The sequence below is a fragment of the Triticum aestivum genome, chromosome 4A (assembly GCF_018294505.1).
Source record: "Triticum aestivum cultivar Chinese Spring chromosome 4A, IWGSC CS RefSeq v2.1, whole genome shotgun sequence".
Lineage (NCBI taxonomy): Eukaryota > Viridiplantae > Streptophyta > Magnoliopsida > Poales > Poaceae > Triticum > Triticum aestivum.
The window spans coordinates 688,593,481-688,618,168 of record NC_057803.1 but is presented as its reverse complement, the minus strand read 5'-3'; the positions used below and the strand labels follow the sequence as shown (position 1 = coordinate 688,618,168).

At 45.1% G+C, this 24,688-nt stretch overlaps 1 protein-coding gene and 1 pseudogene across 1 annotated transcript; one reads left to right on the top strand and one right to left on the bottom strand.

The window, feature by feature from the left end:
* Positions 1–12,501: 12,501 nt before the first annotated feature.
* LOC123088164 (uncharacterized) lies at positions 12,502–13,279 on the bottom strand. The gene has a single exon (XM_044510337.1). It carries the CDS (start codon positions 13,180–13,182, stop codon positions 12,907–12,909), a length of 276 nt encoding a protein of 91 aa, XP_044366272.1. The 5' UTR covers positions 13,183–13,279; the 3' UTR covers positions 12,502–12,906.
* Positions 13,280–14,107: 828 nt separating this feature from the next.
* On the top strand, positions 14,108–16,057 carry LOC123084282 (disease resistance protein PIK6-NP-like; annotated as a pseudogene).
* The last annotated feature ends 8,631 nt before the right edge of the window (positions 16,058–24,688 follow it).

The following is a 24,688-nucleotide window of genomic DNA, read 5'->3' as shown; positions in this document are numbered from 1 at the left end:
TTGGACATCCCGCAGGCGGTGCTCCGTATGACATGGGCGAGCAGAGAGGCATCAAACCAAGCAAGTGGCGGTGAAGATATCCTCGGTTCATCAGAATGCAGCACGGGCGACTGATGGTCAGATCATGCGACTGTTGGATTTGGCGGTGGAGGCGACTCTCGATGACCTCAACAAGAAGATGAATCGGCGCGGCAACACATCTGCGAGCGCATCAGCATTCGACGATAACAGCCGCGTGAGGCACTAGAATCAGGTTCCTAACACTACTATGGTAGCGGCGCGCGTGTTAGAATTTTTGCTAGCACAACGACGATGATCATGTGAGGTGCCAGCATCTGGCATCTAGCACTCGGGTAGCAACTTCGGCAGTATGGTCAATGCTACATAGTGACTCTATGTGTGGAATGGTAGCGGCCAGTTCCGCACCGACACATGGGCGGCCACCTAATTGTCGTGGCGATGGTATAAGATGGGAAATCATCTCACATAGATGTTGGTGCTTTTTTGGCCTGGCTTGGAGTACTGGCCGATGCAGCTTTCGAATGAGTCGTTCATTTGAAGAGGTGACAAGGATACCTAACAAACGGGCTTCAAGAACTTGCGTAACAAGGATACAAGGAATACCGAATGCGCTCCACGTCTATCCATCTGCACTAACGGTGAGCAACTTCTCCAATAGGATAATGTTCCAATATTTTAATGTTCTGATGTCTTTAATTCTAATCTGCATGTCATCGCATCAGATCTCTCCATTCTGCTCTCATCTTCCCCTTCATCCATGTGTGCTTCTTGCCTATATGAATGAACAACTTGGCTAGATATCTAGTTCGGTGAAGATACGTAGGGTGGTATATGTACACGGGAGAGGAGAGAGGACGGAGACCACTATTCACACAATTGTAGCATGTTAGTTTAATATTGATTATGCATCCATGGTATGAATGATCATGGATACTGTAGCGTTGATGTACATAGGAGCCCCGGCGTACTTGTTGGTAAGCATGTAGTCTTCATGAAAAGCACACCTTAACCCCATATAAATGTGATCAAAAGTTCATCATATACTATTGATGAGCCATATGGTTCTATGCCTCCTATTTCATAGGTTACTTGGTTCTTTTTTTAGAGACGGTTACTTTGTGCTAGTAGGTCATGTAAGCGAGTGAAATATGTAGAGAAAGCAGCCCAGGTCCAGCCCATATGGTCCACCTATCGTTGCGGGATAGGACATGCAACGGGACCTCCTATTCGGTGTTGTAAGCACCGATTGGAGGTGCTAGCGCTCGCAGGGGGCGTGTACCGGGCCGGCCTGGTACCTGCTAAAGAAAGCAACACGAAGAAAGAAAACAAGAGAAAATTTTGTATCGTCAATGGGAGAACTAGGACTCAAACTCCTCTCGTCGACAACAAAATGCAGGCATAATAACCACTAGACCGAGCTCACCTTGACGACCAATATCGGGAAAGAGCACTATTCGAGCCTTCTTCTAGTACAACATTAACATATACTATTATATACCTAAGGAATGTAAAATTTGGAAAGGAATTCAAGATTTTTTTTCTAAAACAAGGAATTTTGAAAAAGAAATGCAAGGTTCGTACAAATTGAAAAAGTTCTTGAAATTGAGAAAACTTCATGAATTTGAAAAAAAATCATGAAAATCCGAAATAAATTCACAAATTTGAAAAAAGTACATAGAATATAAAAACATCTAATTTGCAAAAAGTTAATCAAATTTGAAAACAAATTTCATCAAATATGAAAATACTTCATAAAAATTGCAACACAAGTTCATCAAAATTGAAAAAAGTACATCAAAAATGACAACAAAGTTCTAAAAAGTATTCATCAAATTGAAAAAAGAACATCCTAAATGAAAAAGGTTTCTCGCATTTGAAAAAAATCATTAATTCTGAGAAAAAAATCATTAACATTAGAAAAAGTTCATCAAAATCAGAAAAAAAATCATTGAATTTGAAAAATACTTCATAGATTTTGAAAAAAGTTCATCAAAATTGAAAAAAGCAAATCAATTTTTAAAAAATTCATCAGAATTTGAAAAAAGTTTATCCATTCTAGAAAAAGTTCGTGAATGATAAAAAAATATAGAAAAGTACAAAAAACAGAAAATTTGCAGAAATTTGAAGAAAGCTAATGAGATTCAAAAGAAGTTCATGAATTAGAAAAATTCAAAAATTTAATAAATGTTCACGATTTTTTTAAAATGAAAGAGAAAATAAAAGGAGAAAGAGAAAAGCAAAAGAAAACCAGCCAAAAGCAGACCGAAAAAAGAAAACAAAAACAGAAAACAACTACTATTGTTTAGCAGTAAAGGTAAGTAGAAAAACAAAGGGTGATGATTTGCACCGGCGTGCCGGCCCAATAGTTGGGCCGGTCAGCCTGCAGCCGTCCAATTCATGGATCGTAACCGTTCGATGCAGTACGTCTTCTTTGCGCCTTTGTATGAGGGGTCCTTCGCATCTCGTCGATCCCTTCGTCTCGCTGGGGCTGATAGGATGCCACCCTGGTCGGCCATCCTCATCGCCGGTAGCCGCCCTCACCGATTGTCCTCATCACCGATCACCACCCTCGTCGGCCGCCTCGCCATCGGCTCCATCCATGCGACAGTTGCACCCCACAGTTGCAGCTCCGCGCAGCGACGGTTGCCCCATGGTTGCAGCTCCGCATGATGATGATTGTTGCTCCAGTGTCGATGGCAGCAGCTCGCCGGTGCGCTCGGCGCCGCCGCAGCAAAACAAGACGACGGTTGTAGCCAGATAGGAAGCCGGTAGTAGCAATTTGCAACTCCGGTTGTAACATGTAACAAAACATCGGTGACGCCGACTGTTTCTTGGAGCAGCGCCGCCCGTCCTCGCCTTACTCGATTGCAGCAAAAACGAAAGCTGGTTCCAGCTCTGACTTTGATAGTTGCAACAAAATCATGCACTCCACCGTCGTAACCGCAGAATACACTCCGATGATGCAACACAAATGGATACTGGTTCTAGCCTCCGGCTTTGTTGGTTGTAGCAATTTCTGATGCTGGTGGAGGCACCACGCGTGACGCCGATTTGTAGCAAAAAAAATGCGACGGTCGTGTGATGTAGCAAAACGCGGCGCAGGTTGTAGCCGGATGAGACACTGGTTGTAACAATGCATGACAGCCATTGTAGCATGTAGAAAGAAAAAGGATAGTTCATGCGATGTAGCAAAATGCGATGCCGGTTGTAGCTGAGTGGTATGCCAGTTGTAGAAAATCGTGACACCGTTGTAGCATGAAACAAAAACGGTGACGTCCGCAGTGTTGCTCTAAACAGCGTTGCTGTCCTCGCAGCTCGCGGTCACCATGCTCTCCGTCCTCGCAGTTGCGTGGTCACCCGTCTTCGATTTTCACAGTGGTGTGTGCGCAAGGACCAGCGAGGGGGGGTGGAGGCAGCAGAAAAGGTCGTCGATGCCGTCGACGCTCTGCCGCATGTCGCCGACGATGAGAACTTGTGGGAGTTGTCAGCTGCGTGGGGGGGGGGGGGGCTGTGGAGGAGCAGAGCCGCGGCGACTGGAGGTGGAAGAAAGGGGCTGAGGAGAATTAAGGAGAAAGGGATAAGTTATGAGATTTGATTCGCATGTGGGTGGGTCCACTGTCCTTACGTGTCGCGAACAGAAACGACGGAGCGCTGCGCGCGTGGACGCGTCCGGCGGAAAGTTCGGTCGGCGCGCCGCACACAAGGGTTTACCAAAAACAAACTAGGTATGAACATGACGCTAGTCCACTTGGTAAATGCCTTTGCTCTTGAAATTGTAGCTTTGCGGTTCGAATCCCATCATTCACAATTTCATTTTCGTGATTTAGCAACTCAGAAAAAAAAAGATATGTAGGCCGGCCGGCTAACGAGAGGAGGTGCGCGCTTCACGGGCCGCTAGCGAAATAGCCGAATAGGGATTGCCACATGCAACTACAACCGCTCCAAAAAAATGCAATCACATGGATCCAAACCACACACTGCACATAGCCGTGTTGACATTCGCAAAAATATACTTCCTCCGTCCGGAAATACTTGTCATCAAAATGGATAAAAGAGGATGTATCTAGACGTATTTTAGTTTTAGATACATTTCTTTTTATCCATTTTGATGACAAGTATTTTCGGACGGAGGGAGTAACACCCATGTTGACAGGTGTAGTCATGGCTCCTTCGTAGTGCCAAGCTGCCATACTGTCTGGAACTGAATAATTCTATGTGTATCCTCAACTATGTAGAAGAAGCACCAGCGCTCGATCCAAGGGCACCTAGCTCAAAATCTAGTGGTATATGTATAGGGTAGAGAAGTGGTCACAGAGGCCATTATTCATATAAGTGTAGCATGTTTTGTTTTGTGACTAATATAAGTGTAGCAATATTAGTTGAATATTTTACGTGTCCATGATATGAAGCTCCAAAAATATTGTCTAGGTTATTCCCGACTAGACTAGACGTGACGATGATGGCGCGATGACGTTTATCCCTTCTTGAAGGCGTTGTTCTGGAAGAAATTGACTTAGGCGTTTTATATCTTTAATGGCTCAGGTGGGATTGCATTTGTTATGTACTGTGTTAAATAATAAATAAAAATGGTTGTATACATCATGATAATTTAGATGCAGGGGCTAACCTCTTAAGTAGGAGCAATGCTACATCTGCAGAGGATTTACAGGATGAGATGGGGTGGACGATTTTGATTAGGGATTAGAATGAAGCGGGGCCACACTGAAATTCAGGAGGTGAGAGATTAGTGAGGGCAGAGGGATCAATCTGGTTTTTTTTAAGAGGTAGAGGGATCAGTATGTTAACTCGGTAACTCCTCGTATGTCTAGCATTTTTTTTGCTTAAGTAGTTAGTTGGCTCCATTCTAGGCCTCCAAGACGATCCGAGTTTCAAACCTCTGCATCATGGCCTTGTGACCTATTCAACCCTTGCTTCCCGGGCCGGGTTGCTACTTTTGCCACTGATGAAAAATCCTTGTTGCTCATCTTCAAACCAACTTGCCGGCACGCTTGCACGCACGAGAACAACTAATTCAAGGAATCACGATCTCCCCATGTAGCTAGCATGACAGAGCCAGCGTGCCATTGCACCAACACCTCGACGATACACACTCGTTGCTTCTACGTCACATCTTCAAGAGCCTACAAGTGTGCGTCGGGTGAAGGTAGCTATGGTAATACCTAACAACCGGGCTACAAAACCTTGCGTAACAAGAACACAAGGAACACTGAATGAGCTTCAGTCTTGTCTATCTGCACTAAGTGGTAAGCAACTTCCCCAATATGTTAATGTTCTGACATGCTAATGTTCTGATGTCTCTAATTCCCATGTGCATGTAATTGCATCTGATATGTCTGTTCCTCTCTCATTTTTCCTGTCGTCCATGTGTGTTGTTGCCTATATGAATGAATAACTTGGTTAACTATCTAATTTGGTGAAAGATACATAGGGTGTTATATATGTATAGGGTAGAGGAGAGAGGACCGAAACCATTACACACAAGTGTAGCATGGTAGCTGAATATTCATTATACATCCATAGTATGAATAATCATAGGTACTATATAGGATTGATGTACATAGGAGCCCCCATCGTACTCTTCGGTAAGCGTGTAGTATTCATGAAAGGCGCACCTTAACCCAATATAATTGTGATGCAAAGTTCATCATATACTACTGATGGGTCATATGGCTCTATGCGTCCTATGTTACTTGGTTCTTTTTTTATGGCCGGTTACTTGGTGCTAGTAGGTCATGTAAGTAGAATGAAAGATACTGAGAAAGCAACCCAGGTCCAGCCTGGTCCCCCTATCGGAGGAGCAGCACATGCAACTACTACCACTCAAAAAAAGAACATGCAACTACATGGATCAAAACAACACACTTCACATGGCGTGTTGACAGGGATGATAGTCATGCCTCCTTCATAGTGCCAAGCTACCATTACTGTTTGGAGCTCAATAATTCTATGTGTATCCTCGACTACATAGCAGAAGCACCAGCGTTGGATCCAAGGACACCTAGCTCAAAGTCAAGTGGTATACGTATAGGGGAGAGAAGAGACGACGAAGGCCATTATTCACATAAGTGTAGGGTCTTAGTTGAATATTTTACGTGTCCATGCTAAGAAACTACTCCCTCTGTTCCCTAATATTTGTCTTCTTGATATTTTAAATGGACTACAACATAAGAATATATGTAGACATAATTTAGAATGTAGATTCACTCGTTTTGCTTCATCTGTAATCACTTTTTGAAATCTCTAGAAAGACAAATATTTGGGAACGGTTGGAGTATTAATGATCAGAGGTAGTTTTATAAAGTAGCATGTCAATTTTCACATTTTAGAAGCATGGCATTTATAAATTTATGTTTTCTCTGTTTTTTATAAGAAAATGTCTATTATTTTGTTCTTTTTGCTGTTTTTTATGTATAAGGTGGCAGTTTTAAAGTTTAGCATTATTACACTTTTAAATTTTAGCTGGGCATTTTTGGTCAATCGGGGGTCACCCTGGCCCGCGCCCGCCCTCTAGCGAACGATCAGAAACGATCGCCGGGAGCTGCTCCCCCGGCGGAACGAGAATGAATAGAATTGTAGTCTGGCTGTGCTCTGGTCCCCAAGAGATCGTTGAACTTTGTAAGAAGGGTTGTAGGGTTGATCCTGAGTAATACAAGTCTTCTATCCTCCAAAACAACTTGGTTTATAAGTAGCTCCGTAGTGTGTACAACATGCGGCTTCAGTTAGAAGCAAAGTTAACAATGAATGAACACGCTGGTCGTAGGAAGAAAGAATTAGTAGTCACGCACCGCAGGACCAGGAGTAGCTCGTGATTCACAGATCAATGGCTCACGATGGTCTCGAAGCAGTCGATTCCGTCGAACTCCGGCACGAACCGCGGACGCAACGTCGACGATCACTGCGATTTCCCTTTCTCGGGCCGTTGCTCTGCCTCCCGCGGCAGACCGCCCTACTTCCCCTGTTTCCTGCTGATCCAGCTTGGTCATCCTCCTGCAGCTTCCTTTCCCGCCAGGAGAGTCGGGCCCAGCTGCCGCCGGCGCCGGTGCCGGGGGCGATGTCGGCCGGCGAGGCGCTCAGGATGGAGAAGGCCAGCACCTTGTCCATGCTCGAATGGAGATGGCGATGATTCCTGCAGCAGCTCAGGTCAGGTGGCCGATGCTTTCCTGCACGCACACGCCCTGACTTTTCTTCAATCAATCAATTGGTTTTGCTTGCTTGGCCTTGCTCGGGTTGGTGAAGGGATAGAGGGGACGCGGCCCGACTTATATACGGCGGAGCCTCGAGGAAGCTTTGGGCATGGCGGTTTACTGCGCTCCAGAATATATATGTACACGGCCGCGAGAGAGAAGTAGCGAGCGAGCTGGTGATCATCTCGCGGTTTCGTGGCTTGGCGCGTGTTTATCTTCTTTTTCTCGTGTTCTTGCCTTCTCTACCGTGTGGCGTGTCCATTAACAGTTGGACACATGAGCCTTGCGACCTCTGTAAAACTTACGTGAGAGTGGCTAAATACCCAATGCTGCTCATGTTCTGATGTCTCCCATTCCCGTTTGCATTGGTTATTTTTCTCACATTCCCCTTTGTTCATGTGTGTTCATTGCCTGTATGAATGAAACAACTGGGTTTGCTATCTACTTTGGCGACGATGGGGCGGTATATATATAAGGGAGAGGACGGAGGCCATCATTCACCCCAAGTGTAACATGTTGGTTGAATATTCATTGTGTATCCGTGATGATATGAATGACCATGGGTGTTGGGTTGCTATACGTATGAGGAAAAATTAAATCACATACGCCCCATAGAAAATTATCCGGCGCTTGGCCACTTGCAGAGTGAACTGCAGCTCTTCCACTACAACACGACAGATATTACAACACATTCTAAAATGCCTCTAGATGACACATAAATGCCTTTACATGTTTTTGGAGTCGTTCCTCCAAAACGCTAGAAATAACCCCGAAGGGAAAGATCAAGGAAGGCGTATTCCAGTCTCGCCTCCAAAGACTGACAATCGGCAGCGTTCTTCAAAGTGCCTCCAAAGCTCCCACATTCGGCGGCGTTCTTAAAAGTGCCTCCAAAGCTCCCACGTTTCGGTGGCGTTTTTGGTAGACGCTGCTAATCAGGTTTAGACAAAAATTAGTCATACACCGGTCGGTATCCTGTCACTCTCTCGTCCTCACCCGAGGCTACACACAGCTCTTCATATATTACTGCGTCTAGCCACTTACTCCCTCCGTTCCAAAATAGTATAAAAACGCTCTTATATTTTGGGATGGGGGGAGTAGCTATTTAGCATTAACCTTGGGCTGGGGGCCCACCAAGGTGAAAGTGAATTCTAAATTTAATTAGTACATTTGCAACAACAAAAGATATTCAAGCAGCAAATGGAAACCACTCTATTAAGTACACATGTAGTCTACCAAGGAAAAATGCAGTGGGAACTAAAAAATAAAAAATGAAGTAAATTCTCCACCAACCTTCGCTTGTGTGAGTAATGCTTTCCCTATATATACTAGTATAACGCCCGTGCGTTGCCACGGGCTCTTCAAAATTTATAATCAGTATTTTTCATTTATCATCCCCTCATATTGGGTGATTATGGGGTGCTCTAATTAGAAACACAACAATCAAATATTAGGAAATTTCACCGAACGAACAACAACGAATAATACGATATCTATCAAACGAATAAAATGAGGTCATATTTTTGGTCCGTCATGCACTTCTGTTGAAAAGTGCCTATCCCTTTTAGAATCAACCCATTGTTTGCTCGCACGCAAAAAAATACATCTCTAAAGTGGGGAACCGATCGGTGCCAAAAAGAACTCAAACTCCTATCCAATCTCGACTTCGTGCTCTTCCACTTCCATTGATAAAGATGGGACGTCAAGGGTTTCATCATGATGACCTCGAGCAGCCGCCGACATCCCTCCCCACATCTACCCCTACCCCCTGCTGCCGCTTGCACTGTCCTTGCTCCTCGAGGGAGCTAGGGACACAATGTTCTCTAGGATGGGCATGACCAGATCCACGAGGAGGCCACATTCTTCCATGGGAACCCAACCAAGCACACCACCCTCCGCAACCATCCAATCCCAGCCTAACAAAGTCAAGACCCGCCATCGATCCACAAATCAGGCTCGCCGCATCCGGGTTCACTGCAAGTCTGCGACGAGTCTGTAGTCGACATCTTGACTTTGGCTATCCCCACGGAAGAATCATCGGATCCTGCTTACTTTTACCATCACTTCGTCTCTTCCCAAGGCAGCGACACCACCCAGCCAATCACCACCACCGCTTGCGGCTTGCCTACATAAAATCATATGAGAAATCCCCACGGCAGTGCTGTAAGATCACCTTGGCGACCTCGATAGTGACCGACTGGTCTAAGATATAAGCTAGCCGCTCTTTGTAGAAACCAATAAAAGTAGGCATGTGACTCAGATTTGTTCTTCGGTGTGCATGCGTTTCTTGCTGCCCACCAGCTCTTGTCTACAACTCACCTATATCTGTACCAGCTCTTGGTCTACAACTCGCCTATCTCCATGCTCGAGAATCTGGAGTGTAGTAGTTAAAAAAAAGATCAACTTTATACTCATTTGATAATTCAATGTGCATGGGCATGCACGGGATGGAATTCACGCTCTATGTAAAATCTGGAGTGTAATGACCGTGGTTGATGAATGAAAGTCTTATTTCCGCAAAAAAAGAAGTTAAAGGTGAATATATTCCTCATGTGTAGAGTACAAACAAAGCATATAGTGATTGAGGTGAATACATGCCAGTACTAAAATCTTCTAATTTCTTTTGATTGAATCCAAGTTGTCTCTTTTCTTTCGATTCAGCAAAGCTAGTTCGAATAAATAGGATTGTCTATATCTTAACTCCTTTGCCAATTGAGCTTCAAAATTGCAGTCTGATTCAGAAACAATCGAACGATTGTGTCGTTAACTCCAGGAGATTCTCGTTAGATCTTAGGAACGCTGCAAGCCATCATATCATATAACATTAAGATCGACAATTGATATGGACAGATCTTACTACAATCATATTACTACTACTCGCACACTGATATCGACAGATCATACAAGATCGAAGGTACGTAAGACAAGGTCCTCTAGATTACGAAAAACTGTTTGCTTCGCCTCATGTGAGACGGACCCCGAGCTATTCTTCAATGGCGCACCGCGCGCACATATTTGGCGGCGAAGTAACTCGTTATCCTAAGGACGTCCCCGTCAAGCCCGTCGACAGTGTCACCCTTTTCCATCTCCCCGGCTGGACCTCGCCGAGTTTCCACCGTCGACGGCCTGCCGCCGCCGCATTCTGCTGCACGAAGGAGATCAACGACGGTTTAGACGTGCACGGGTGCAGCAGAGCAGATCGACCGACGGATCGGTTGACAACACGTACCATCGCAGGCCGCGTGGCCGTGGTGGGGGGCGGCGGCGCTCGAGGTGCCCTGTGCCTCGCATTCGCAGGGCGAGACGGCGCTCGTGGCGCTGGTGCCGATCTCCTCCTCCGGACGAACGAGGAGCCAGTCGTCCAAGCTGGGCGAGGGAGCCAACGGCGGCCTGCAGCGCTGCCGGCTCGACTCCTTGCAGTAGGCGATCGCGCTCGCGACGGCCTCCTTCCTCGCCCGGGCGGTGCCGTCCTCGCCGGCGGCGACCCTCCCGTCCGGCTTCATCGCCCGGCCCTTCCGTCTCCCGCGCCCGTCTGACCGCTCGTCCGCAGCACCGGCGCGCTGCAGATTTCTGGCGAACCTGTGAAGGCACCGCCTTAGCGCGTGGCCCTTCCGTGCGGCCGTGTCACCGCCCTCCCTCACCGGTGAGCGCGCGCTATTCGACGAGCTGCTTCGGGCGCCGAGCAAGGAGGAGGAGGTGGACGACCTCGACGCCGGGGAGGAGCCCGGGTCGGAGGCCACCTTAGCGTCGCCAGGGCCGAACGCCGGCGACGAGGAGCTGCCCTGCTCAACGCTCGAAGCGCCGTCCGTGGTCGCTGTCGTCGCCACGGCCGGCGCCATCGCCGCCCACACGGCGCACGGGAACATCCACGCCATGACGACCTGGAAGAAATGCATGGTGATCAGGAGCACTGGGGTTTGCTTGCAGGCCCTTGTGCACGTAATACGTCCTTGTATATATATACACGTCGCGATTGCGATCGCGTTCGCCTCCGACTCCGGCGGTGGTTGCAGGGGGGGGCACGGCGGCGTCTGCGGGCGCGTGATTTCCGAAATCCGAGATGCCACAGCGAGATTGCCAAAATCCTGTGGCTAATCTATGGAATACTCCGGCGGTTCCTTCCATATACGGAGGGAGTACTAATTACTGCACGGTTTAATTACTCGATCGCTGATTTATCGGATGAGCTAGTAATGCGGACGGATCGCTGATTTATTACCATATTCGATATTTTCTGAGTTATGGCCTTACCATACCTGGATTGATTTATTACTATACGTGGATTAATTATGATTTATTACTATATGATTTATTACTATGCGTGGATAGCCTTACCATACCTAGTGGTAATTTAAATTTATTACCATATTCGATATTCCCGAGTTATGGCCTTACCATACCTGGATTGGTAGCCTTTGGGGTAATTTAAATTTATTACCATATTCGATATTTCCCGATTTTTGGCCTTACCATACCTGGATTGATAGCCTTTGGGGTAATTTAAATTTATTACCATATTCAAAATTTCCTGAGTTATGACCTTACCATACCTGAATTGATTTATTGCTATTACGTGGATTAATTATGATTTATTACTATATGATTTATTACTATACGTGGATAGCCTTACCATACCTGGTGGTAATTTAAATTTATTACCATATTCGATATTTCCCGAGTTATGGCCTTACCATATCTGGATTGATAACCTTTGGGGTAATTTAAATTTATTACCATATAATTGCCATATTCAAAATTTCTTGAGTTATGACCTTACCATACCTGGATTGATAATTAATATACATGGATTAATTATGATTGATTACCATAAATACATTGGGTATTACCGGTCAGACGAGAAAAGAGAAAAACCGGTGGGAGGGGCTGGTGGGAGGTGGGACGAAGAAAAACCGGTTGAAAATAAACCGGTTGAAAGTGGGGGGGACTATTCAACCAATTCGTTCATTAGGAGTAGAGATTATGACCTTACCATACCTGGATTGATAATTAATATACATGGATTAATTATGATTGATTACCATAAATACGTTGGGTATTGCCGGTCAGACGAGAAAAGAGAAAAACCGGTGGGAGGGGCTGGTGGGAGGTGGGACGAAGAAAAACCGGTTGAAAATAAACCGGTTGAAAATAAACCGGTTGAAAGTGGGGGGACTATTCAACCAATCCGTCCATTAGGAGTAGAGATGTAAGTCCACATCTTCATGATAAGAAGCAAGTTTCAGTAATTCATCCACACACTTTGTATTTACTTCTCCATTTATTTCACCTGTTAATTCATGAACAGATGTGAGCAGACACAAAAAGAAACTGACGTGAGAAGAACCAAGTAGATGTCAAAATCAGAGGGCTGGCTAGTTCCACTATCAGCAAAGTTGTGCTCTCCGTTCAATTCTAGATTAGTCTGACTAAACATCTCTACTCCGTCATGACATCAAGACTTCAAAGCCAAAGCTTATCCAAATAATCCCGGCGAAATGGGTTTCTTTGTACCATATGAAAGAACTTGGTTTACTGGCAACTCTGTATTCTGTACAACATCCGGCTTCAGTTAAAAGCACAAGTTAACAACGAATGAACACGCCGATCGTACGGTGTGATCGAATGAAGAAAGAATTAGTAGTTACACGCGCGGCGGGAACAGGGGCAGTTCGTGATTTACCGATCAATGGCACACTATGGTCTCGAAGCAGTCGATTCCATCGAACTCCGGCGCGAACCGCGGCCGCGTTGACTGCGATTTCCCCTTGCCCGGCTGCTTCTCTGCTTCCACCGGCAGACCGCCCTGCTTCCCATGTTTCCCTTCTGCTCGAGCCTGGTCGCCCTCCTGTAGCTTCCTTCCCCGCCAGGACAGCCGAGCCCAGCTGCCGCCGTTACTGGCGCCGGGGGCGATGTCGGCCGGCGAGGCGCTCAGGATGGAGAAGGCCAGCACCTTGTCCATACTCGATTGGAGACGCTCCGGTGGCCGACGCTTTCTGGGACGCACGTTCTCTGACTCTGCTTCAATCAATCGGTGGCTTTGCTTGGTTCTTTCTTGCTCGGGCTGGTGAATGGCAAGAGACGAAGCGACCCGGCTTATATACGACGGGCGGGGGGGAGGAAGGAGCAAGGAGGGTGGCGTGGTGGAGGAGGTTGCAACCTTCTCGCTGTTTCGCGCGTGTTTATCTTCTTTTCCTCCTCCTGCTGCTGCTGGTCCCACGCGGGCCGCGGCCGTGGCATGATGGAGGGCTGACCGACTGGGCCGAGTATATACTTCGTGTTTTTTAAATGTTTTCTACCCCCGAGGCCAAGAGCTTCCAGTTTGGGCAACTTGAGACTTCCTGTGGCCTGTCAAACTTTTTTTTTCCGGGCTAAAGGGAGTTTTTATTTTTTTTGTGGGTGAAAGGGGAGTTTTTATTGCAAAGTAATAGTGAGTGTTATAGTCGAGATGCCACAAATCCTCAATACAAGGTGGAACCAAGTTTAACCACACGGCAGTGATTCTCTCGGAGCGGCTGTAATTGGCTGAGAATTTTGTACTCAAGAAAAATCACACTACAAGGTGTTATACATACAGTAAGTAACTTCATATGGTCCATACATGAAAATAATGATACCAACGCAAGCTCAGGCTAAAAGAAACACCAACAAAGTCTAAGCTCTAACAAGAAATACTACTCTTGTGTAACCCCCGCACAAACAGTACATAGTTAAATATGCCAGTGCAACAAATATGTTAGTGTACTCTATGACAGATTGTGAAAATTTTGTTTCAGTTTTCCCAATCAAAAATATTATGTCCAAAAAATGTAGTATGTTAAATGCTGCATGTAGCAAACACTCCTCGATTTTGTTTCAGTTCTCTCGGAGCTACGTAAGTTGCATGAACCCTGCAACAGGTTTCAGACAACTCATTGGACAACATTGCTAAGAAGATTTTAAAGTTCTCTTATGGTGATCTGCCTAAGGAATACAAGTCTTGCTTGATGTACCTGGATATTTTCCCTCGACAACAAGCCATCAAGCGGTCAACCTTGATAGGACGGTGGGTTGTAGAAGGCCTCATAGCAAAAGAAGACTGGGCCAGTTCTATGCGTCATGCCAATCGATGTTTTGATGCACTTGTCAACTGGTGGCTTGTTTATCCTGCTGGCATTGGAGCTACAGGTCATGCAAAGAGTTGTGTGATAGGTGATCTAGTTCATGGATTCATTACCAAGATTGCCAGAAAATAGTGCATCGTGGAAACACGCCTATCACATCACTTGGCTCGCCACTTCTCCATTTTCAATGATCTCTGACTCCGTGGCTCTGACAGAATCGATAGATTCTTCCAAAAGCTCTATACTGAATCATCTCGAGTATCTTTGATCAAGGTGTTAGATCTTGATGGTTGCCAATGCTTTGGAGGGAAGAACCAAAGCTACCTTAAGGACATATGCAACACAATGTTACTGCTCAAGTATCTGAGCGTAAGGGGATCAAATGTTACCCATCTGCCAAGTGAAATCAACAACCTCCATGAATTGGAAGTACTGGATATCCGAGAGACCAAGGTGCACCCATCTGCAACGGTAAATGTTTTACTCCTGAAGCTCAAGCGTTTGCTAGCTGGTCGAGTTGTTCAGAGTTTAGGGTCAAGCAGTACTACACTATCTAGTGTTGAAGTTCCTGACAAAGTAGAAAAAATGTTAAGCATGGAGGTATTGTCCAATGTCAAGGCACGGAATAGACAAGATTTGAAAGATATTGGAAAACTGTGGCAGTTGAGGAAGCTTGGTGTGCTTATTGAACACAAGGACTCACACTTCAAGAATTTGCTTCGAGCTATTAGTGATCTGCATGAGTGCCTCAAGTCTCTGTCAAACACTCTTCCCATGGTAGATGAAGACCCTTCCAACCAAGAGTTCACAGAATGGGTTCTTGAACGCTATAAAGACTCTCCCAAGCTTCTTGAGAGCCTAAGCATTGTTGGAACCCCACAAACGGTGCAACTTCTTCAGTTGTTGACCAAAGATAGTGGCCAACTCCATCTTGCCAAGGTAACTTTATCTGGTACCCATCTGACACAGGATGATCTTGAGGTCCTTGCCAAGCTACCCAAGTTAATTTGTGTCAGGCTCCGACACAAGGCATACATCGATAGGAAGGTCACTTTCAAGGAGGAGGAATTTAAGAATCTCAAGTGCTTTCTTGTTGAGGATTGTAACATTACTGACATCAACTTTGAAGGTGGAGCTCCTAAGCTTGAGAAGATCATCCTTTCCTCCATTGATAGCCTACAGTGTATTTATGGAGTTGAAGGACTTTTAGAACTGAAGGAAGTCGATTTGAAGAACAACACCAAGCTTTCATTATTTGACAAGGCCAGAAACATATCCAAGGTGACTCTTTGTCGTACCATTCTGAGTCAAGATGAGGTACAAATTCTGGCCAAGATATCTAGCATGCGCACCCTAGTACTCAAGGAGACATCTTATGTACAAAACCAACTTATCTTCTACAAAGACGACTTCCCAAGGCTCAACCTTCTTATTGTCGACTTTTCTGCCATTCCCAATGTTAGCTTTACTGACGGATCTGCTACTAGGCTCGAGAAAATCATCTGGTCCTTCACGATGGGTACTATCTCCGGCATTGACAACCTTCCAAAACTGAAGGAGTTTGAGTTCAATGGTGATTTTACCCCCAATCAGGTGAACGAAGCAATTAACAAACATAAAAACATTCCCAAGCTTATACACAACAAACCAGAAAACCAATACAGAGAAACGGGAAACATACAGGAAAAGAGAGATGTTACAAGATTCCCATTCTGCTGGAAGAGACAGGATTGATGTTGGGGAAGCAATACATAGTATCCATTCATCATTGACTCCCATACCATGGTTGGTTTGTCTGTGCTTTTGGTTTGTCTTATTTGTATGTTTCTATGTATGTAAAATGACTGAGTGTATGTCCCTGCTACTTACTTTGCATGTGTGCCCTGTAACTACGATTGAGCATATGTAATGGTGTGTACATGTGTGCCCTGTAACTGCGATTGAGCATATGTAATGGTGTGTACATGTGTGCCCTTTAAACTACGATGGAGCAAATGTAATCGTATCTAGTTTGTGTCCATGGATTTGGAGGTCTCTGTTGGCTTAGGCCAACTATAGTCGATCCCCTAAGAATAGAGTAGTAAAATGGCGAAGTAAAGTTAGTAGAGTATATTTACTCAACTAAAATTTGCTACATAGTGACTCTATGTGTGGAATGGCCCAAATAAGGGGCGACCCAAATCATCTTGACTAGGTTCTGCTTCCCTTTTTTTAAGAATACTGAGTCAGGTTCATCTGTTTCATCCGGATTTTGTCTGTTTGATGCAGAAAAATGGACCCGAGCAACAGCAAGTGGTCGTCTAGCCGTCAATCGGCCCAAAATGTATAAGGCTTTGTCTGTTTTAGATATTTCATCGAACAGAATATGGATGGCCATCGCCGACTTCGACGATGATCACAAGCGCTCGCCTCGCCGCAACCCAGGGTCGCACGCCGCCCTACCGCACCCACGCCCTGGCGGCTCGCACCCGCACTTGCGGTGCCTCGCCCCGCCTCGCCCGCAGCAGCACACCGCGTTATCAGCCGCCTGCGCCACCACACCTGCGCGTTCCACCATGCACGTGCCCGCCCGCCTACACGCGCGCTCTACCACGCTCTCGCCCGTCCTGCCGCCGCGCAGCGCTCCACCGCGCTCTCACCCATACCGCCGCGGCCCAGCGCTGAACCGCGCTCACGTCCGCTGCCGCTCACTAGCCTCGGAACACACGCTGCCTCGTCGCAACTCGCACCGCGCTCTCGCCCTTCCCCGCGCCGCAGCTCGCCAGCCATGTGTCGTATGCTGCCTCGTCACAGCTCGCAGCCTATCCGCATGCTCGCCCGCCCTCGCGACGCATCTCGCCAGCCCTAGGCCGCATGCCGCCTCACTGCAGCTCGCAGCTCGTCCGCACGCTTGCCCGCCCCCATGCTGCACGTCGCCAGTCCACCCCCGTGCACGCTCACCCGCGCCGCTCCTAGCCCGCCAACCCCACGCGGGACGACGTGTTGCACGCTTGAGAGCTCCTCGGCCACCCCTCTCTTGCGAAACCGCATACAGATTACCGGCGGCGCAGCGGAGCTAGTCGACCCTCGGCGGCAGCAGCGCCTGCCATGCGCGGGCATGGGGCGAGACCCGCGGCTGCATAACCGTGGCGGCGAGGTGCCCCGCACGGCATCCTTGTCGGAGAGAGAGAAGAATAGAGAGGTGTGATGGGTGGGTCGATAACAAGAGGATCAGGGCGTACATGTAGCGGACACAGCCGGACAATGGGGGATGAAAAGCGTCCGGTTTTTGTCCGCTTTGGATGCAAAAGCGAACCAAATTTGGTCTAGAAATGGGGCGAACTGGACAAGAAACATACAAATTTTGCCGATGGGGTCGCATGTTGGGTCGTTGCATGTGTTCATTTCGGCCTAAACAGACGTCCGCAAATGATTTGGGGTCATGCATTGGAGTTGTCCACAACATGGCCCGACGACTATCAACAACAGAGGTGGTGGAGATAGATCGCGCGGCCGCGTCGCTCAACCCTTCTCTATCTGGCAGGTGTCCAGTGCGTGGAGGCAAGAACTCGGCGTGGCGTGCTGCGGTGGCTGCATCATGGCCATGCAATGTGTCCTTCGTACCATGGATGACGACCTTGAACAGGATGGTGGCACCGCGAAGTTGCTCCCGGTTGACGATTTGCAAAAGCAGCAAATGGCGTGTTCGGCCGTGGGAGATGTTGCGGTGCCAACTGGGAGCACGTGACAGTACTGCAACCCAACTGTGGCGCGATCATGCGGAAGTCACCCGAGAACATTGGTCATCCGAAGGCGGTGCTCCAGATGACAAAGACGAGCAGAAAGGGGTCGAACCATGCACGGGCAGCGATGGTCGGATCATAAGACTATTGGATTTGGTGGTGGCAGCGACTCTCAATGAACTCAACAAGGAGATCAATCGGCGCGGCAGCGCATCTGCTTGCACACCAGCATTCGACGATGGAGGCTACATGAGGTGCCAGCATCAGGCACCTAACACCGTGACAGCGGTGCGAGTCCAATTTTTTTTGGCACAACGATGACGATCATGTGAGGTGCCAGCATCAGGCACCTAGCACTGGGGCAGCGCCTTCGGCAGTATGGTGGATGCTACATAGTGACTCTATGTGTGGAATGGCAGCGGTCAGGTTGGCACCGACACATGGGCGGCCACCTAATTGTCGTGGCGATGGTATAAGATGGGAAATCGTCACACAAATCTGCTCGTGCTTTTTTGGCCTGGCTTGGAGTATTGGCCGGTGCAACTATCAAATGAGTCGTCCTCAAGATGCTGATTGGGACACCACTTCATTTTTGGGTGAAAACTCGTGTCCTCATTTGTTGGTTGTGCTCACCAACGACAAACTTACGTTGTTATATTATTGAATGTTGTTGTTGTACCGATATTGGCAATCAGAATGAAAAATCTTTGTCAAGGTCATTCCTGACTGGACATGAGGATGCTTGGCGTGATGATATTTACCTCTTCTACGTAGTTGTAGTTATTTCATTTCTTGTAATGGCTTGGGCGTGGTTGCCTTTGCTATGTACTCTGTTTAATAATTAATAAAAAAAAGTTATATGCATCCTCATAATAAAGAGGCAACGGGTTTAACTTTCTTTTTGAGAAATAAAAAAAGCTCAGAGGGCTACATTTACAGAGGATTTACATGAGATTTAAAAGATGGGATGACGTGGGCGGTTTTGATTGGTATTTAGAATGAAGCGGGCCCACCATAAATTCAGGAGGGGGCGAGAGATTATGGAGGGGAGAGGGATTAGTCTCTTAACTGCATAACTCCTCCTTGGTATATTTCTTTGCTTAACTAGTTACAACACAAAGTTGGTCCCATTCTGGGCCTCCAAGACGAGCAGAGTCGCAGCTTGCATCACGGCCTTGAGACTTGTTCAACTGTTGCTTGAAAATCCCTCCCCACCTTTCAATCAACTTGTTGTCATGCCGACATGCACGAGAACAGCTAATTGAGGGGATCATGATATGCCCACTAGCGAGCTCAACAGAGCCAACGTGCCACTGCACCAACACCTGGACAATTGACTCGTCGCCGCTACATCACCTTTCAAGAACCTGTAGCTGTGCGTCATGTGAAGGTAGCTAAGTTAATACCTAACAACCGGGCTTCAATACCTTGCCTAAAAAGGATACAAGGAGCACCAAATGTGCTCCAGTTCTGTGCATCTGCTCTAAGCGGTGAGCAATTTCCCCAATAGGATAATGTTCTAATATTTTATTGTTCTAATGCCTCTAATTCCCATGTGCATGTCATCGCATCAGATGTCTCCTTTCTGCTCTCATCTCGCCCTTCATCCATGTGTCCTTCTTGCATATATGAATGAACAACTTGCCTAGATATCTAGTTAGGTGAATATACATAGGGTGGTATATGTATAGGGGAGAGGAGAGAGGATGGAGATCATTATCCGCACAATTGTAGCATGTTAGTTGAATATTGATTATACTTCCATGGTATGAATGATCATGGGCACTATAGCGTTGATGTGCATAGGAGCCCAAGCGTACTTGTTGGTAAGGGTGTAGTCTTCATGAAAGGCACGCCTTAACCCCTTGTAACTTTGATGAAAAGTTCATTGTATACTATTGATGCGCCATATGGCTCTATGCATCCTATTTCATAGGTTACTTGGTTCTTTTTTTAGAGACCGTTACTTTGTGCTAGTAGGTCATGGAACCAAAGTGAAAGTTATAGAGAAAGCAGCCTAGGTCCAGCCCATATGGTCTGCCTATCGTTGTGGGGGAGCAGGACATGCAACGGGAGCTCCTATTTTTGGTGTTGTAAGCGCCGATTCGAGGTCCTGACGCTCGCAGGGGGCGTGTAGCAGGCCGGCCCTGTACCTGCTAAAGAAAGCAACATGGAGAAAAATAACTGGAGAAAAAATTGTATCGTCAATGGGAGAACCAGGACTCAAACTCCTCTCGTCAACAACAACAGTCAAGCATAATAACCACTAGACAACGAATATCAGGAAAGCGCACTATTTGACCCTTCTTCTAGTACAACATTAACATATAGGGCCAGTTCTTTTGGGCGGCTTAAAAAATAAGCTGTCTCTCCCCAGCTTAAAAAATAAGCAGCCCAGAAAATTTGTTGAGACTTCTAAATTAGTTATTCCATAACTCATCCAGAAGCCCCAATGAATAAGAGATGTGGCTTATGCAAAAAGCTGGGGAGGAGGCGGCTTATTTTTTAAGCTGCCAAAAGAACTGGCCCATAATATTATATACATAATATAAATTATAAGCAAAGGAACATAAAATTAGAAAAGGAATTGAAAATAATTATTTAAAACAATTTTTGAAAAAAATGAAAGGTTCGTACAAATTGAAAAAAGTTGCTGAATTTGAGAAAACTTCACGAATTTGAAAAAAAATCATGAAATTCTGAAATAAGTACCCAAACTTGGAAAAGTTCATCGAATTTTAAAAATATATTTATCAAAATTGAAAAGGTGTTCATCAAAAATGAAAAAAGTTCTTCGAATTTGAAAAATAGTTCATCAAATTTCAAAAAAAAATTCATCATAACTGAAAAAAGTTCATCGGTTTTGAAAAACAAATTCATCGAAATTTTAAAAAAATCATCCAATTCTAAAAGAGTTCATTGATTTTGGAAAAGTTCATGAAAATTGAAAAAAAATCATTGATTTTGGAAAAAGTTCATCAAAATTGAAAAAATTAATGATTATGAAAAAGTTCATAAGAATTTGAAACAAGTTCATAAAAACGAAAAAAGTTCATCCATTTTGGAAAAAGTTCGTGAACTATAGGAAATTAAAAATAATAAAAAATAGATAAAAAAGAAAAAATTCAGAAATTTGAAGAAAGTTGATGAGATTCAAAAGAAGTTCGTGAATTTGAAAAGTACACAAATTTAAGAAAGAAGTTCACGATTTTTTTAAAAAGGAAAGAGAAAATCCGAAGAAGAAAAAAACAGAAGAAAACCGGCCAAAAGCAAACCAAAAATAAAAACAGAAAGAAGCTGCGGTTGTTTAGCTTTAAAGATAAATATAGAAACAAACTATGTACAAATATGTTGCTAGTCCACTTGATAACTACCTTTGCTACTGAAATTCTAGCTTTGCGGTTCGAATCCCATCACTCGCAATTTCAGTTTGGCAATTTAGAAACCCGGGAAAAAAAGATATGCAGGCCGGCCCAGCTCGTGAGAGGGGGTGTGCCATTCAGGGGGCGCTAGCAAAATAGCCAAATAGGGATTGCCACATGCAACTAGAACCGCCCGAGAAAAAAAAACATGCAATCACATGGACCCAAACCACACACTGCACACAGCCGTCTTGACATTCTCAAAAAAAAAAAATAACGCCCTTGTTGACAGGGGTCGTCATGTGATGAGTCAAGCGGCCATTACAGTTTGGAGCTGAATAATTCTATGTGTATCCCCGACTACGTAGAAGAAGCACCAGCGCTCTATTCAATCATCCAAGGACATGTAGCTCAAAATCTAGTGGTATATGTATAGGTCAGAGAAGAGGTGACAGAGGCTATTATTCATACAAGTGTATTCCTCTTTGCGACTAATATAAGTGTAGCATGTTAATTGAATATTTTATGTGTTCATGGTATGAAGCTATTAATGATCAGAGTTGGTTTTATGAAGTAGCATGGCAATTTTCACATTTTACGAGCATGACGTTAATAAATTTATGTTTTCTTTGTTTCTTACAAGAAAATATCTATTATTTTGTTGTTTGTGGTGTTTTTTATGTATACGATGGCAATTTAAAGTTCAGCGTTGCGGTTTTAAAGTTTAGGTGGGCATTTTTTTTGTCAATCAGGGGTCACAGTGGCCCGCCCCTAGGGAACGATCAGACACGATCGATAGGAGCTGCTCCGCCGGCGGAACGAGAACAGAATTGTAGTCTAGCTGTGTGCTCAGTCCCCCAGAGATCGTTGAACTTTATAAGGAGGATTGTAGGGTCGATCCTGAGTAATAAAAGTCTTTTACGCCCAAAGAAAACTTGGTTTATAAGTAGCTATGTAGTCAGAAGCAAAGTTAACGACGAATGAACACGCCGATCATACGAAGAAAGGATTAGTCGTCACGCGCGGCTAAACCAGGAGCAGCTCGTGATTCACAGATCAATGGCACACGATGGTCTCGAAGCAGACGATCCCATCGAACTCCAGCGCAAACCGCAGCCGCGACGACGGCGCAGGCGGCTGCGATTTCCCTTTCTCGGGCCGCTGCTCTGCCTCCCGAGGCAGACTGCCCTGCTCCAGCCCGGTCGTCCTCCCGCAGCTTCTTTCCCCGCCAGGAGAGCCGAGCCCAGCTGCCGCCGTTGCCGGCGCCGGGGGCGATGTCGGGCCGGCGAGGCGCTCACGATGGACAAGGCCAGCACCTTGTCCATACTCGAATGTAGACGGGGATAATTCCTGCAGCAGCTCTGGTGGCCGACGCTTTCTTGCACGCAGGCTCTGTGAGTTTTCTTCAACCAATCGATGGCTTTACTTGGTTCTGTCTTGCTCCGGTTGGTGAAGGGGGAGAGACCAGGCGACCCGACTTATATACAGCGAGGCATGGAGGAAGCTTTGGGCAGGGCGGTTTCCTGCACTGGACGAGTCCAGAATATTCGTGGACTGTAATAGACACAAATACGAATTCGCTTATTTGGATGTCATGAAATTGGCTCATTGAATCTCAGGGAGGTTTCAGTAGCAAACCGTGTTTGGATGGCAAACTCTGGAAATTGCATAGTTCTTTCTTCTTTGTGCATCAAATCAAAATTTCTACAATGTGTGAGCATAACTGAATGATTATCTCGCAATACAATTTAACAAATATTCTAAAAATTGACGACACCAAAATCCACAATCGGTCCTTTTCTTGTAATGGCAGACCGCAAATCCAACATGTTAGCACCCCTCACAGCAAAATCAGCCTTTCTTAGATCCAGGGAAGAAGAAGAACAAAGGGAAACTCGAAAAGCAAAAAGAAAGAAAAAACACATCTAAAAACCCGGAAAAATGTAAAGAAAAATAAAAAATATCCTGACGGAGCACCAACACGTGATACGTGGCGGCGATTGTACGCACCACTTGGCAACCCTTATGGGGCTCTCGCAAGTGGCACCCCTTCGACTAGTTGCTCTTTATTATTTACTATCGTTTGTTCTAGTTATATGCAACCATGGGACCCGCTATATGACATATTTTGCATCATATAGGAGCGCGATGCAGAGGGGTCCATGGGACCCGCTATATGATATATTTTGCATCATATAGGAGCGCGATGCAGAGGGGTCCATGGGACCCGCTATATGACATATTTTGCATTATATAGGAGCGCGATGCAGAGGGGTCGATGCGACTGGGACGACACACCGATCATGAAGCGAGCTATTTTTTCTTTTAAATGCGCGACATGAAAATTCCAATAATAAACTGAAGTGGCCATGCGTGAATCAGACTCCCCACCTCGAGTTGCTGAAACATGCAGCTAGCCCATGAACTGATGGCTCATGGTGACGATTGGAAGTGTGAAATGGTTAAGAACCACTGCAACGTCGAGAATAAAATATTTTAATTTTTTTTGAAACATTTCTTTCAAATTGTGAGTAATTTTGAAATAGAAATTATTTTCTAAAAATAATTATTTTTTATCATTTCTATTTTTTCCTGAAAATGTCAACAATTTTTTTAGTTCTAAACTTTTTTATATACATGAGCAACTTTTGCAAACGTGAATAGTTTTTCAAAAGGAAAACATGTATTAAAAAATCTTTCAATTTATTTTGAAAGCACATATTTTTTGAAACTCTGAATAACATTTGCAAAAAAGCAAACAGTTTGTGTATTTGTGAACAAAATTTTAAAACTGGAATATGTTTTTGACACCTCAAAAGAAATATAAAATGCAAATATTGTTTTCAAATTTGCGAAAATTTCTAGAAGACATATTTTTTAAGAACTTTTTTATGAAACAAGGGAAATTTTGAAATTTCGATTTTTTTGTAAACACAAAAAAAATTGTGGCAAATTTTCAAATCGAATGATTTTTCTGATTTTTTATTTTATTTTTGTAAATTTTTTAATATTTCCTGAATTCTATGATTAAAACAGAAACAGGAAAAAACTAAAAAAATGAAACTGATAGAAAACAAAACCCGAAATACAAGCAAAAAAACAACAGGAAAAATACCGCCAAAGAAAGGAACCAGAAAAAGACCTACTGAACTAGAATGATTGTAGAAGCGGATTAGTAGAAACTGCTAAATGGAATCGTCGTTGCCTCCTGTGTAAATGGCCACCTATTTGAAACAAAATGCGTCAAATAGGGACTTAGTGCAACCAATGCTCAGAATGTG

Excerpts from the sequence above, each read along its gene's own strand:
- LOC123088164 (XM_044510337.1), bottom strand. The coding sequence starts at position 13,182 with ATGGACAAGGTGCTGGCCTTCTCCATCCTGAGCGCCTCGCCGGCCGAC.